General features: G+C 36.2%; 1 protein-coding gene across 2 annotated transcripts in view; it reads left to right on the plus strand.

The window, feature by feature from the left end:
* PSMA1 (proteasome 20S subunit alpha 1) overlaps positions 1-12509 on the plus strand; it is a 505652-nt gene extending 493143 nt beyond the window's left edge. Inside the window, exons 2-10 of one of the 2 annotated variants that reach the window (XM_067540726.1) lie at positions 912-957; positions 3964-4065; positions 4685-4788; positions 5601-5689; positions 6399-6469; positions 7332-7461; positions 8393-8472; positions 10853-10957; positions 12165-12509. In XM_067540726.1, the coding sequence (XP_067396827.1) occupies positions 912-957; positions 3964-4065; positions 4685-4788; positions 5601-5689; positions 6399-6469; positions 7332-7461; positions 8393-8472; positions 10853-10957; positions 12165-12221 (784 nt within the window). In that variant the 3' untranslated portion in view covers positions 12222-12509. The remainder of the gene's footprint in view (positions 1-911; positions 958-3963; positions 4066-4684; positions 4789-5600; positions 5690-6398; positions 6470-7331; positions 7462-8392; positions 8473-10852; positions 10958-12164) is intronic. The other variant, XM_067540725.1, reaches the window with a different exon arrangement.
* Positions 12510-14668: the final 2159 nt, after the last annotated feature.

The raw sequence follows: 14668 nt of genomic DNA on the forward strand, positions 1-14668 counted from the left end.
CTATTTCAACCTCTGTAACTTTCTGGCTCCTGGAGGGGAGAAGACGACAACTCTTCTACTCAATGCTCCCCTAGGCTCTGTATAAATATTTCTTCTCCACACAGTGAATAGCTCCATGCCTACCCTGGGTACTATTGAGAATTTTCTTAAGTAACAGCAGAATGAAACTGACCTGATTCTTGCCAGGTAATATCACAGTTGCCCACTGTGTGCCAAATACTAGCAGTGAAGACTAGACAGCAGCAGCTTGGCATTCCTCACCAGTAACAAGGCTCCTAAGAGAGCTTTGTTGTCATTGATTGGCTGCCCAGGCCTGAACTCTCTGGCTTCCCACCCAAAAAACCAGTAGAAAATATGGGATTGGTGTTAGTTAATGTTGACAGAATCATTTTTAACCCATGCAGGAAATTAATAGGAATTTCTTAATATTTCCTCAAAGAATTACATTGCAGTGAGCAGATTTCCCCTGTCCCCAAACTAGCTATACCCAGTTATGTTGCTGCTGTTTTCTGCTAATATGCAGAGGTGCTTTAATATGTTAAGAGGCTAGTGATGCCTTTGGGATTAAATGTCTTTAAAAAGCAATTGTCTCAATTTCCTGTTGCCAAAGTGCTATAGCGTGGGTATAGGGTCATAATGCAAGTTAAATGTATACTATGTATCTTATGCTGAAAACGTTTTGAGGTGTAATTCAGAGCGCAGTAAGTACTATGCTGACACAGTAATATTGTGTTTACTAAATAATGATGGTAAATGTAGAAGAGAATATATTGTGGTCGTGTTCTTGTTTCAGACTGGAGAAATTGTCTGTTGGATTAAGCAAAGAAAATTGATATCATTTAAAGCTTGAAGGCTTTCTTTTTCCAGCTGTATATTCATTTCATACTAATGAATTGTTTTTTTTTTTTTCAGTTTCGCAACCAGTATGACAATGATGTCACTGTCTGGAGCCCTCAGGTAAAAGAATATAATCTTGTTACTTGTTTTCCATTTTTCCTTTTCTCTTTTTTCACTTTTATGGTAGTGGCATCAAGGTAGTGGATGTCCTGTTTTGGTAGCTCAAGGAATATGATGCTGCTAGTGTTGCTCCATAGAGCAACCTTTGATGTTTTAAAGCGTAGTATGAATAATACTATGTGCCTAACGCACCAGGGAATTGTTAAATCTACAGTTTTGAGGATGAATTTTGTAATTTTTGTTTTTATTGTTAAGAGGTTTACAATAATTTCATTAACTAGTGTTTTGCTTTTGTGCAGAAGAAATATTACTATATGATATATTCAGTAGGAGTGTGTTTAGTTCTTTGGGAGCTTTTTCCCTCCTTTCTCAGAAAAAGGTTTTTGAAGTACTGCATATTTTTTTTTAAACCCTGAATGTTGGAGAACTGCTATTTGAGCAGTCATCCAACACTTCAGATTGCTTTTGTAATGTGAAATGTACAAACATTCAATTATATAATAGGTGTACATAAGCAACTTTATTGATTTTAATATATTTAATATTTACAAATGTAAAATTTAGTAGGAAAATGCAGAGAATTGAAAAGTTGAATTACAAAAGGGCAAGATTTCTCTGATGCACTAACATTGTGTATCTACAGTGCCTTTTTAATTTTCTATGCATCTACACATTCTATATTACAGCAATGTTCCATGTAATTATGGAAGCCTCATAGTGGCCCCAAGTTATGGTTGCATTGAGATTTACACTGGTAGCAGGAATTAAACCTCTTGATATAAATAATATAGTATACCCTTTCAAAACTTACAGAAGTTAGTGTTGAGTACAGAATATTTTCAGAAAACTAACAAGCAAACCTCCTAATTAGCTTAAGAATTTTAAAATGGTCTCTTTGCATAGTTTTTGAGTCCAACTTTTTTCAGATAGTTCTAGCAAATTAGACTTTTGAGATCTGAAAACTGATTCACTTCTGTATTTAGCAAACTCAGAGATGTAAGCTATTTTTAAAGTTTATTAATGTTAGTGTAAAAATAGTGTAAAATTTGTTTCTACACTGAAATTATTATTGTTGAAGATTTTCATCAAATGTAAGCTGCAGAAAATAAAATTTCAACTTAAAATGGTTTCTAGCCCTCGTTGTGAAGATAACTTTGGAAACTTGAACTGAGCATAAAATGATGCAGGGATGTCTGTTTTACTTTTCGTTGAGTTTTTCAAGTTTATTTTCAAAATTGTGAGGCCTAGATTTGCCTTCACAGATCTTTACTGTGAGATCATGTGCCCTTCTACACTGTGACAGATCCTATTTCAAAGCAGTTAACCAGTTGTGTAGTGTGTTTTCTTGAGGCAAGTGAAACTGGCGGTGTTGAGAAGCCATACTTCCACAGTCATTACAATCTTAAAAGTTTGCTCTTGGGCCTTCCCTATTCTGTAGTATTGATTGCACACTGGTAAATGTCTGGTAAAATTTTCAAGCTATGGTGTTGAGATCCTTGAATGAAAGTTGTTTTGTTACTACACTTGGTCTTCTATAAGACCATTACATGGTATGTGAGTACTATACTTCTACGTATGCCAAAGCTCACCCAACTCCGTGCCTCACCCCCTGGCAGCTGTCACTCACAGGGAGGCGTCAAGCCCTGCATGGCAGCTCCACACTTGGCGCATGTGCAGAGCCGCAGCTGGGCAGCTCTCGCTTGGCGAGGAGCCTCACTGGGCTCTGCGCCTCACCTCTTCCCCAAGGGCAGCATTTAAACTAATTAGTAAATGGTAAGACCGCTGCTTACCGTTTAAATGTTTAGTCACTTACATCCCTGGTTGTAACTTAACTATCCACAGAAGAAATCTTGATAGGCCCTTGGGTTTATGCCACACATACTAAACTGTATAAAAACCTGCAAGTATCGTGGTTTGAAGCTGCATGTGAAATGCTGAAGTATATGAGATTTAATATGCCTCCGGCACCAGTGTTCCAGGATGCACAGCCCAGTAATCTCTGTTAATCAAATATGGTACTTGTTAGTGATACGCAAATATTATATGGGGTTAGACATAAGTACGGAGTTTGCATTCTAGGTACCTGAACTCTGCATTTTAGTATTTACCAGTCTTTTCATACGTGTGACTTTAACTTTAAATTTCCTGGTATTCATCTGTTTGATTTTTTTTAAAAATCAAAACATTCCATTAAGACATGTGTTACTGATACCTAATTACTACTTTCACTACTGCTCTGTTTATTTTTTATCGGATACTTTGTAGTAAAGTACCTTGATACTGTAAAAAGTGCTATATTAATGACAAAGATGTTTTTTAAAAGAACACTTAAAATAGCTACTTTCCACTGACTGAAATTACTTCTCCACAAACTCTCTTGTAAAAACATTTTAGTAGGTGGATTTAATGCGGTTGTGCAGCAGGTGCAGTGATGTGGCACCATAATAATAATTTTTGGGTCTGTTCCTGTTTATGGTGCCACTAAGAAGTAATCAGGCCTTAATGGTGCATGCTGTCAATCTTTGTATTAATCAAGAATATACCCTTTAAAGACTGGAAAGGACTTTGACCCATGAGTTGTGGTCTTCTGTGTCAACCATGCAGTTATTAATCAACAAATGGATGTATATGGGACAGCCCATAATGGTTTCAAAGTCTTCTGAGACAAGAAGTGTCTTATTCCCTATGACTGAAATTCCATTATCTAAGTGGACAAAATGAAATATAAAGGACTGTTTCAGTTACTTCTGATGGATCTTTCAGTATTGTGATAAAAGTAAAACCAAAAAACCCACAAAGTAGTTAAAGGTCTGATTTCAGTTGAGACTGAAAACTCTGTTCTTAATTCATCTTACGTGAAATCTTGGCCCACAGAAGTCAATGGCAAAATTCTCATTTACTTTAATAGGGCCAGGATTTCACCCTTAGTGCTTAGTTATTGCAGAGTCTCTATTTCTCTTGTATGGAGGGTCAGTCTTATAGTTGTTAATTTATTTCATTCTGTAGGGCCGAATTCATCAAATAGAATATGCTATGGAAGCTGTGAAGCAAGGCTCAGCTACTGTAGGGCTGAAGTCAAAAACCCATGCTGTTCTGGTTGCTCTAAAGGTAAATTTAAGAAACAAAACAGAATTACTTTTTTCTTCTTGCAAGCAAACAAATGGTAAATCCAAAGCTTTTATCACTGTTAAATTAAAATGTCAGATAAGGGGAGGGAGATTTCTGGTTTGGGGCAGATGAATTTTATAACTTTTTTTTTTGTACATTAGAAAGTATATACTATAAAACTTATTTTCATATCTTTGAGCACTGATGTAGATCTATTAATATTTTGATTAACCTATGATAAAATGCTTTTAATGCTGTGGTGGAAATGGAAGAAATGGATCAAAGTGTCCAGTTATAAAGCCAAATATACCTTGGTTCACTTGACTCTCTATTTTTAGTTAGAAAAACAAAAAAGGAAGTGTAAATATTTTTTATATATATTTGTTTCCTATTTCTTTTACTTGAAAGCCCACTTTTTCTTCCGTCAGAGGGTTTCTTATTTGGGTGGGATCAGCCCTTCACTTCTTATATCCTTTGCAAGGTTACAGATTTGTGTTATAGTTTTAGTCCTTCCTGACAGTTGCTCACAATTTTTTAAGCATTGTTCCCATTGATTGACACATTGTTTAAAGTTTGCCATAATAATTTTTATGATTAATACTGGCTTTTTTGTTTGTAGAGAGCACAGTCTGAGTTGGCAGCTCATCAGAAAAAAATCCTATATGTTGACAACCATATTGGCATCTCAATTGCCGGGCTTACTGCTGATGCAAGATTGTTGTGGTGAGTGTCTTAGTCACCAGTGTGTACAATGTTCTAGTAACAATGAAATAAAAACACAGAGATATCTCATACTGTCATATAATGGGGCCAGCAAAGAGAACTTGCCTATAGTTACTGGTCTTGCACTACTATGCAAGAAACCAGGGGTGAAGTCCTTGCTCTATTAAAGTAAATGTTAAGGTTCTCATTGATGTCAAGATTCCCGTTGACTTCAGTAGTGCCAGGGTTTAACTGCTAGACTTTATTCCTTGTCCAAAGTCTTGCTTCTGCAAGCTGGTTGGACTGAGCAGTCTCAGAAGTGTACACATAGCTACTAATTCCTTCAGCTAGTGAAGTAGATAAACTCTATAGAGGCATTGCTTTGAACTGTCTGCTGGCTGTGTGGTTCCAGCAAATGGGATAAGTATAAAATGAGCAAGGAGGATTCCTCAGTTGTGTAGGAAGGGACAGAAAAGGGATAGAAAGGACCATTTAAATATTCATTGCAATAACTTTACAAAGGAATATTTCCTATTAATTTTTCATTTTGCTCCAAATAACCTCTCTTCACTGCATATTCTATAAATTTCTGCTTTACCTTCATTCATAGAGCTTCCGCTGTACAATATTCTTCAGGCATGTGGTCTTTTAAACAACTATGATGGGTCATGATAAAATTTAATTATATAGTGCCTCTTAGCCTTTTTTATCACCATAGGCAGTGCTGAAACAGTAATATACACACGCGCGCACAGTTGAAGGGGGAAAAATGTCAAGTTGGAGAAACTCCCTTCGTTTTGTGATCCATATATTTTTATTTACTCTTTTTATAGTAATTTCATGCGTCAGGAGTGTCTGGATTCTAGATTTGTGTTTGACCGACCTCTTCCCGTGTCCCGACTAGTGTCTCTAATTGGAAGCAGTATCCTTTTTTGTTTGAGATATAACATGTAATAACTTCATGCTTTTCTTAAAATTCACTTCAGTTGTCACCTTGTGTTTAGAACTCCTATATCAAAACATTTATTTTTATTTGTTTTATTTAAAACAAACATTGCTTTGAAAGTTAACAGGAAATAGATGCAAGATCGTGTTTATTCTTTGGGAGGCTATCTTTTCTTCATCCATTGAATTAGTAGACAAGGCAATGAAGTCCCTTGTAGGAGACCTATTGCAGCACTAGAAACAATTTTTTGAATACTTGTTTTCTGGAACACTTAAAATGCCCCAGATAATGTCAATTTCTGATGAAAAAGCACATTTGATGTTACTTCTTCATTCACCTTAGTTGCTTCTCTCTGGAACACACTAAGCATTTTGTACATTCTTTGTACTTGATAACCGCAAGTGCATCAAAGGGAAAGGGAATAAAATTGGCCAGACTAGCATAAAATCAGTCACTCATTACTTGCCTGAATATACCAATCGCTTTGTCTGGAGAATTTAATTGCTATAGATCTGATTGGTGCTCAAGATAGATGATGAGATCTGTTTCTCTGGAACAAGTTTTTGTTTTTACCACAGGAAATGGCTAACAAACCATATAGCAGTTCTGATGGAGTTTACTTGGTTTAAGAATAAATTTTAGAGTATTAACTACGTCTTTGTGAAGATTCCTTAGCTTGTTTAAGAAACCCAGATACCAACACAGCGATATGGCAGAAGACCATATGGGGTAGGACTGCTCATTGCCGGTTATGATGTAAGTACAAATGTGCTTATTTCCATTGATCCAAAAAAAAAAAAGCAGCTAATAAAATATTTCATTTTATGCACCAACTAACATTTTTTTGAGAGGGAGGCTGACTATAGCAATATTTAGCAATATTCATATGGTTAAAGGAACCTCTTTCTTTCTAGATCCTGAAAATTACCTTCATTTAACATTTGTAAGAACTACTTTTTCTACAGGTCCCTGGATTTGGCATGGGCATGTGTATATATGTATGCATATACATGCACATAAACCCATGTGACTTAGATTTTCAAAAATGACTAATGATTTTGGGGCCCAAAATGAAATAGCTTAAGAAAGCTTCACCTTCAGAGGATGGGTGTTCACCACTTCTGAAAATCAGGGCTCCTTTAAGGTGTCTCCAATTGGTTACCCAGCTTGTTCTATATAGCACAGACAGTTGCTTCCCTGATAACCTTACAAACTAAGTAAGTTGTAGGGAGTAGCAGCCTGAGGAAATTTGCGTTGACATCTGGGAAATAATGGAAAATATGTGAAATATTTACTCCAGGTCATAAAATGGGAGCTGTTCATAATATAAGCTCAATACAATTTATAGATTTTTTTACAGAGAAACAGGGTTTTCAGTGCCATCCATTGTACTTGCATAAAAACTTCTGATTAAAGCACATAATGAAAAAGGGCAATCTAGAAAATTGAGGCTTGAAGCAACCATGTAAGAACAGCAATGTGATGCGTGGTATAAAACATACCTTGGTGTACATATGACGCAAACATCATGTGACAGAGTTAGCGCTAAAAAAATCTTTTAGGAAACTGCATGCTCTCCTGTGAACAATTTATATAGTTTACACTTTTTTTTTGCCAGGATATGGGTCCTCACATCTTCCAGACTTGTCCCTCTGCAAACTATTTTGACTGCAGAGCTATGTCCATTGGTGCTCGTTCACAATCAGCTCGAACTTATTTGGAGAGACGCATGAGTGAATTTGTTGACTGTGAGTGATGAGACCTATTATATTTTCTAATTATCTTTAAAATATATGCTTGCTCTTATTTATATCCCATCTTATCTGGTGATATTTATTCTACTGTGTAGAAGGGAGGATATAAGAGCTGAATAGAAGTAACTAATGTCAATCAGGAGACAGAAGGAAACTAGATTCAAAACACTGCAGGTTTTCATGTCTAACTTCAGTTATTTAGCAGACCAAATAGAGGAAAGAGTGCCTAGAGAACCTGATACAGAGTTAAACAGGATGAATTTTGTTTTTAGAGAAAGTGTTATTCCTTCCATTTCAAAGAGAAGATAGTATTTCAAGATATGCATGTGACTTGTTTGCACAATATTTAATCTGTAAATATGAAGTAGATTTTAAATCCCAAATTAATTTTATATTAATTGTCAGAGGCCATTGAAGAACTGTGGGGGAGTAAATCAGCTCTGGTATTATGGCTCAGAGACCATATAAGTACCTCAATATATTTATTTTCCATTATCTTAGAGTGTAATACTATTGTGATTTTAATTAGTTATCTTGAATGCAGGGGAGGTTGATTTCTTATGGCATACTTGTATTGGCTCTCCAGTTAGCTATCAAAGAAGCAATATGAGTAAAGCAGTTTGGGGACAGAGCTAGCCAGACTATATTTTTCCAGGTAGGAATGGAAGGTAAGGGAGGAAGGATCTCTGGAAACAATCCTGTACATTAACTGTTTTTCTGATTATAGTGTATTGCAGGGGTGGTCAATAGGCAGACTGCAGGCCAAATCTGGCCTGCTTGATGCTTTTGAATGGACCTTGAAATCTTTTTATTTACTTATTCTTTTTTAAATATTTCTCTGGGGTCTAGATCTTGACTATACCTTGATCAAGAAATTTGGACCTTGACAAAAAATAATTGACTACCGCTGGTGTATTGTTTGTAGGTAATCTGAATGAGCTAGTTAAACATGGTCTGCGGGCCCTCAGAGAGACCCTTCCTGCAGAACAGGATCTGACCACCAAGGTAAACACCAGGATACAAGTTGATAAGTATGGGTATTGTAAATGGTACGAGTTGATAAGTATGGGTATTGTAAGATAAATGGATGGGTATTGTAAGCCTTGTTTTAAGTATGGGAATCATACATTGGTATTTAGGTACAAAATACTGAAATTGTGAGCCTAATTCCATATGGTGTACTATCAGTTCTGGGTCTTACTCTTATACATTATAGTGTAACTTTATGAAATTTCTGTGTTTGACCTTAGCGAAATAATGCTATCGCTAAATAGAAGACTGTTTCCCTTCTTATTGAAGTTTCATAAATTTCTGTGTAGGATAGCTCTTCTTTACTTTATTAACTTTATTGATTATTATTTAAGATTTGTTGAACATGGCAAAATTAGATGCAACATAAAGTAACCCAGCTTTATGCTTATTCGTTCATTTACTATAATGCTTTTAGCTAGAATCTGCTGTTGGTTTCTTCAAAATAAAGTATTTACCTTCGTGTTTTTGGAATTTTTTAATACAGAGTACTGTTTCAGCAGAAAACAATATAAAGAGAGTTGAGGGGGTTGATTCTTATCTCATGATTTCTGCCCCGAGAGCTTGTCCTTAGGTTTATAATAATATAGCTTTTATGTATTTTTTTCAGTGCAAGGGGAATTTTAGTATCTTAAATTTTTTTCTGTGGAGCTCGTAAAACACCATCAATGAGAATTTTTCATCTGAGCCAGTTGTTTTAAACAATTATATTAAAGTAACTTTAAAAAATAATTCTATTGTGTATTTTTTTTGTCCGCTTTCTGGCTGGTAGCCCCCATTGGAAACTTTGTTTGGCCTAGCCTCATCCTGCGCATTCTGGGGCTGCCGAAGACCTCTTGGAGCATAATATGAAGCATAATCTGCTTCCACTACTTTCACATGTTAAGCTCAATGGAATTCCAGATGGTTATGTTTTTTCTTTGTTTTTGACATACTTTTTCTTATTTACATTTTTTGAGTTTTATATACGTAATACGTGGAGTTGCATCTTTAAATTGCTAAAGTAGTAATGAAGTTAGCTTGTTCATTCATGCCTATGTCCAAGTGTTCATTAAATATTTTCCATGTCCAGTAGTAGTAATGTTCAGGTACAGTACCAGGCTATCAATAAAAGCCATATGACCAGTGGATTGCACAGGGAAGTTCTCTTTGTTTATGAAGTTCCCATTAATTATCAAACAAAGTAAATCATTGTGCATCATATGGAGAACTTATTTTTAAGAAAAGTCTTTATGGATTTTAAAATGATGACTAAACCTACACATGAATAACAAACATTTTATAAAGCCTTGAACTTCTAGGCCAATTTCCATACCTGTTACTACCTCCACCTAGATAACTTGTACCTGTATTTTCAGAATTTCTTTCCTTATCACATCACATTCTTCAGTTTGATCATTAATTTTGCACAGTTGTGCCATGTTAATAGACCAATCTTTTAAGTGTCATCCACTTTCTAAAGATTTCTCTTTACACAACTTAGGACCATTATTTCCTAAAGCATATGCTTAGATCACATTCCCATATCCTTTGAGAAACTCAAGTGAATGCATAGGATAAGAGACAATGAGAGAAGGCTGCTAATTTTAATATTTAAAGATTTATGGAAGATGACTCAGATATTCTGGGTAATCAGATAAATAACCTGAAATTACTTTAAATCTAATTGAAAAGAAATATAGTTTATTTAATGCATTGGGATTACTATGGATTTACACTGTCAGAGCTAAAATCAGAATCTGGCCCTAGGACTGTTCAATTATCCTTAAGTTTATGATCAGACAAGCCTTGCATTTTGTTTTTGGTGTAAGGAAACTTAATACAGCAATGTTTTCCTGAGGGTACTCCTGGGGGTTGATTCAAAATCCATTGAATTCCAATAGGAAGAATCATGCATTTCAATGGGCTTCGAATCAGGGTTAATAAAAGCTTTTAATCTTAGACAGTTTTGTTTGTTCAAATATTTACATTAAAGTAACTAAAAATATAATGAAACCAGTAGCATTGAAAAATCACCTGATATGTTTGTTTATAAATGCTGAAACACAAGCAAAAAAAGAAGAAAGCTGAACCTGTTACATCTGAAATCACTGAACTGCTTTTTGACTGATACCATCTTGGATCATGATAGCATCCTTGTAGAAAGTGAGCCTCCCTCACTTTTTTTCTAAGGAAGCCTGCCATAAAGTAAATCCTGATAGAGAATTTCTTTCTTTCCTTTACTAGATTCATTATGTCAAAGGTTTCTTAATCTTAGGAGGGAACTGTAGTTGATATATTTCCCGAGTAAAAGCTACATAAAGTCAGAGATTCACAAGAGACAGTTTCTCAGTTCTTTCAACGTTTTACTTAACAGAATGTTTCCATTGGAATTGTTGGCAAAGACATGGAGTTTACTATCTATGATGACGATGATGTGGCGCCATTCCTGGAGGGTCTTGAAGAGAGACCACAGAGAAAGGTATGTGACTTACTGGACACCGGTTTTGTGGAATGACTGTATATTGGCGATTGATGTATTTAGTCATGCTACACAGTCTGGTTATCTTCAGCAGGAGGGGAGATTTATTTTCAGATGTTTGACGCTTTGACATTCTAGTAGAGATTTAGGATGGTTATTTAAAATAGTTTGAGTTGCTTCCTGTTTGAGGTGGTATTTACAATCGTCTGCTAAAAGATTGAGGACGAAGGCCCAGGAGTCTATTTAACCAGACTAAACTGAATTAGCAGAAACCTCTCAAGTTGTTTCCATCTTCTCACCTTGACTGTCACTGGCTGCTGGCGTCAGAACTCCCAGTTCATATATCCCAAACAAAAGTGGATCTCTCCGCTTCTGAAACCAATCCCACTATGCAACTCCCTTCTAATCCCAGTCTCGGTATTAACCCTCTACTCCTTACCCTTTGATCTGATATAGCTCTTCTCCCCCACTCATACTTTGACTAATCCTGCTAACTCTAGATTAAATCTCTCGTATCTAGGTTTTAGGTGTAGGGAAGTGGTCAGAAGCTGAGGCTGTATTGCTTTTTGTAGGCATGTGAATGGGAATTATTAGTGCAGGTTTTTGCCTAAACACTATAGGGATAAAAAGATTTGTGTAAAAGCCTGTGCTTTGATTGGTTTATAATGACCTGTGGATAGAATACATGGATTTGCATAGTTGACAGATGTACAGCAACTATCTCATTTAGTGCTCTGATGGCTGAAGCATTTCTGTTTCAAAATATGTATTTTTGCATGAAATTTCGTGGGTCCTTAGCCCATCAATTGGACAGTGGGAGGTAATAGAGACTTGGTAGAAGCCTAAGAATCACTCAGAACTTGCATACATTTGCTTCTACCCTGTTTGTAAAGTGTTTTGAACATGTCAAGCTCATACCAGTGTAAAATATTTATTATCCTGACCTTTAAACTCAGAGGTGCAGTTTGCAGATACCGTAGGTCCCAGCACGCAGTTTTACTATGCGTCTGATGAAGGTGGAGTATTACATGTTGGAGCCTGTACACCTCTGCTTGCTTTGTTTCCATATTAATGAGGGGATTATGGGAACCTCGTACATCTGTGGGCTGCATTTTGCCACTCTGACACAGTTAATTCCAGTGCAAAGCTGTCTCTTTCCTGTTTGTCTTCTGCCCTGTTATAGTAAAATCTTTTTTCTCTCCTCAAGACTGCTCCACCAGCTGAGGAACCTGCAGAAAAGGCAGAAGAACCAATGGAGCACTAATACTCGTGGACGAGCCCATGTGTTAACTGATATAGAACCAGATAGGAATGTTCATCCATTAATCTTTACCCTGAACCAAATGCATATTATAATAATACATTATAAATTTGTCCTAAAATATTTTCAAATACCCTTAAACTGGCATCAAAGCAGCCAGACCTGGGTACCTTTTCTTTGAAAAGAAAGGTGTAATCATTTTTTTAAAACTACCAGAATACTGTCTGTTTTGTCTGAAGAGCATATTGTCTTGTAAGGGCATCTGGAATAAATTTTTCTTCCTTGAAACTTGCTGTATTGGTTTGTTTTTAATTTGTTACACAAAAGAACAATTGGTCAAATTATTTGCAGTATCTCTTCCTATATATTTTCAAGGCACCTATCAGAGTGGTGTCTAGGTACCAGTAGATATTTGATCCTTTGTTATACAACAACTAAAATAATAGCTTATCTCAGTGGTTTTATTACTTTTTTTTTAAAATGAATTTAGTGCTCTTGAAAGCTGTTGAATGGAAAATGAAGGTCTGTTTATCTTCAGAACAGATCCAGAACCACTAGGATATGGCACAAGCTTCCCTGCATCTCATCAATGTCTCAACCTTGACCTGGAAGTCTAGTAATGAGGGTTTACTATTCAGTGCCTAGTCAGTTCTGGGTATTTCTGGTGAGGCTGCCATTCAATGATTTCAGCTTTTATTGATGGTGGTTTTAATGATGTTGGATTCCTGTTCATTTAGAAGTGAACTGAGTCAATACATTCATTTCACAAGAGCCAATAGACAATCATCAGGTGGGTAGGAGCTTTCAGAGCACTAACCGGGCTAAAATGAACCAATGAAGGAAACTTGCGTAATTCTGTCATTCTTGTAACAGGCCAGGTCTTGTACCAAATAAATGCTGAGTTTTGAGCATGGGACAAGAGACTTTACCAGCCACCTAAGCCATCCTGTCTGTTGTGACTTAATAACAATATGCATTTTATGGATCTCGGTCTGCAGCACGTGACCCAGTTCATCAGTATTTAGCTACAGTTTGGGTTTAAGTTGAATGCCATAGAATCTAAATAATCTTTAAATAACAAGATTTTCCATGTCACAGTTATACAGATCAGTTTAACTAGTTTTGCATGAAGGTTCCATAAATCATGTCAACATTAGGCATTTTATTTAAATAATATTAATTTTATAAAGCAGTATTAAAACAGTTTGCAATTTCTAATGTTGGGCTGCTATACAGATCATCTCTAATGAAACTGCTTTTCAATGAGACTGCTGCCACTAGCTATAGATTCTGATATGCCAACCGAAGTTAGAGAGTTTCAAATACATTTTGCACTTTGCACAATAAAGCTCTATCAATGTTGTGATAAGCAAATGAACTCAGCATTATTTTTTCATGTCCACAGTGTTTCACCTCCCCTACCCCCATCCTTTCTATTACATTTTATATCTTATAAATATATTTCTTACAACACTAAATGAGTGGGAGAGTGGACTCATTCTTTGCCTTAAATGTCAGGTTAAAAATATGTTTTTACATATTTTCTGAAGTTACTAACGCCACATTGGTTATTTGCACTTTCTGCTTCTCATGCACTAAAGCACATGCTGTCATGTTGGGTTGCAAACGCTATATGGCAGTGTTTAAATACTTCTTAAAACATTTTTTTTTTTTTTTCAAAAATAGATTTTAGGGGGATTTGTATTTTCATAAAATCATAGAAATATAGATCTGGAAAGGGCCTTGAAGTTCTCAAGTGCAGCCCCCTGCACAGAGGAAGAATCAAGTAAACATAGACCATCCTTGACAGGTGTTTGTCCAACCTGTTCTTCAAAACCTCCAACGCTCAGGATTCCACAATCTCCCTTGGAATCCTATTCCAGAGCTTAACTACCCTTCTAGATTGATACCAGGAAAAACCTTCTAACATAAATTTCCCAGCTGCCGATTAAGCCTTTTGCTACTTGTCCTGCCTTCACGAGACATGAGGAACAATTGATCAGTCTTTTTAAAAACAGATCTTAACGTATTTGAAAACTTATCAGGTCCCCTCCTCTGTGTCTGTTCCCCTCCCCCGCCACACACAACCCCCCCCCCCCCAAAAAAAAAAAAAAAAACTAAATGTGACCAGTTTTTTTTAACCTTTCTCCATAGGTTAGGTTTCTAAATTTTTTGTTATTTTTGTTGCTGTCCTCTGGTGTCTCTCTCCAATTTGTCCACATCTTTCCTTAAGTGTGGCACCCAGAATTGGGTGCAGTACTCCAGCTGAGGCTTCACCAGTGCCAGGTAGAGCAGGACAATTACCTACCGTGTACCTACATACGTATTCCTGTTAATAAACCCCAGAATATTAGCCTTTTTGGCAACTGCATTACACTATTGACTCTCATTCAATTTGTGATTCAGTATAACCCCCTGATCAGTGGATCCCAAATTTTTTTACCGTGCTC

The sequence above is a fragment of the Emydura macquarii genome, unplaced genomic scaffold (genome assembly GCF_026122565.2).
Source record: "Emydura macquarii macquarii isolate MOO-44397 ecotype Brisbane River unplaced genomic scaffold, CSIRO-AGI_Emac_v2 contig_587, whole genome shotgun sequence".
In the NCBI taxonomy this organism is placed as follows: Eukaryota; Metazoa; Chordata; order Testudines; family Chelidae; genus Emydura; species Emydura macquarii.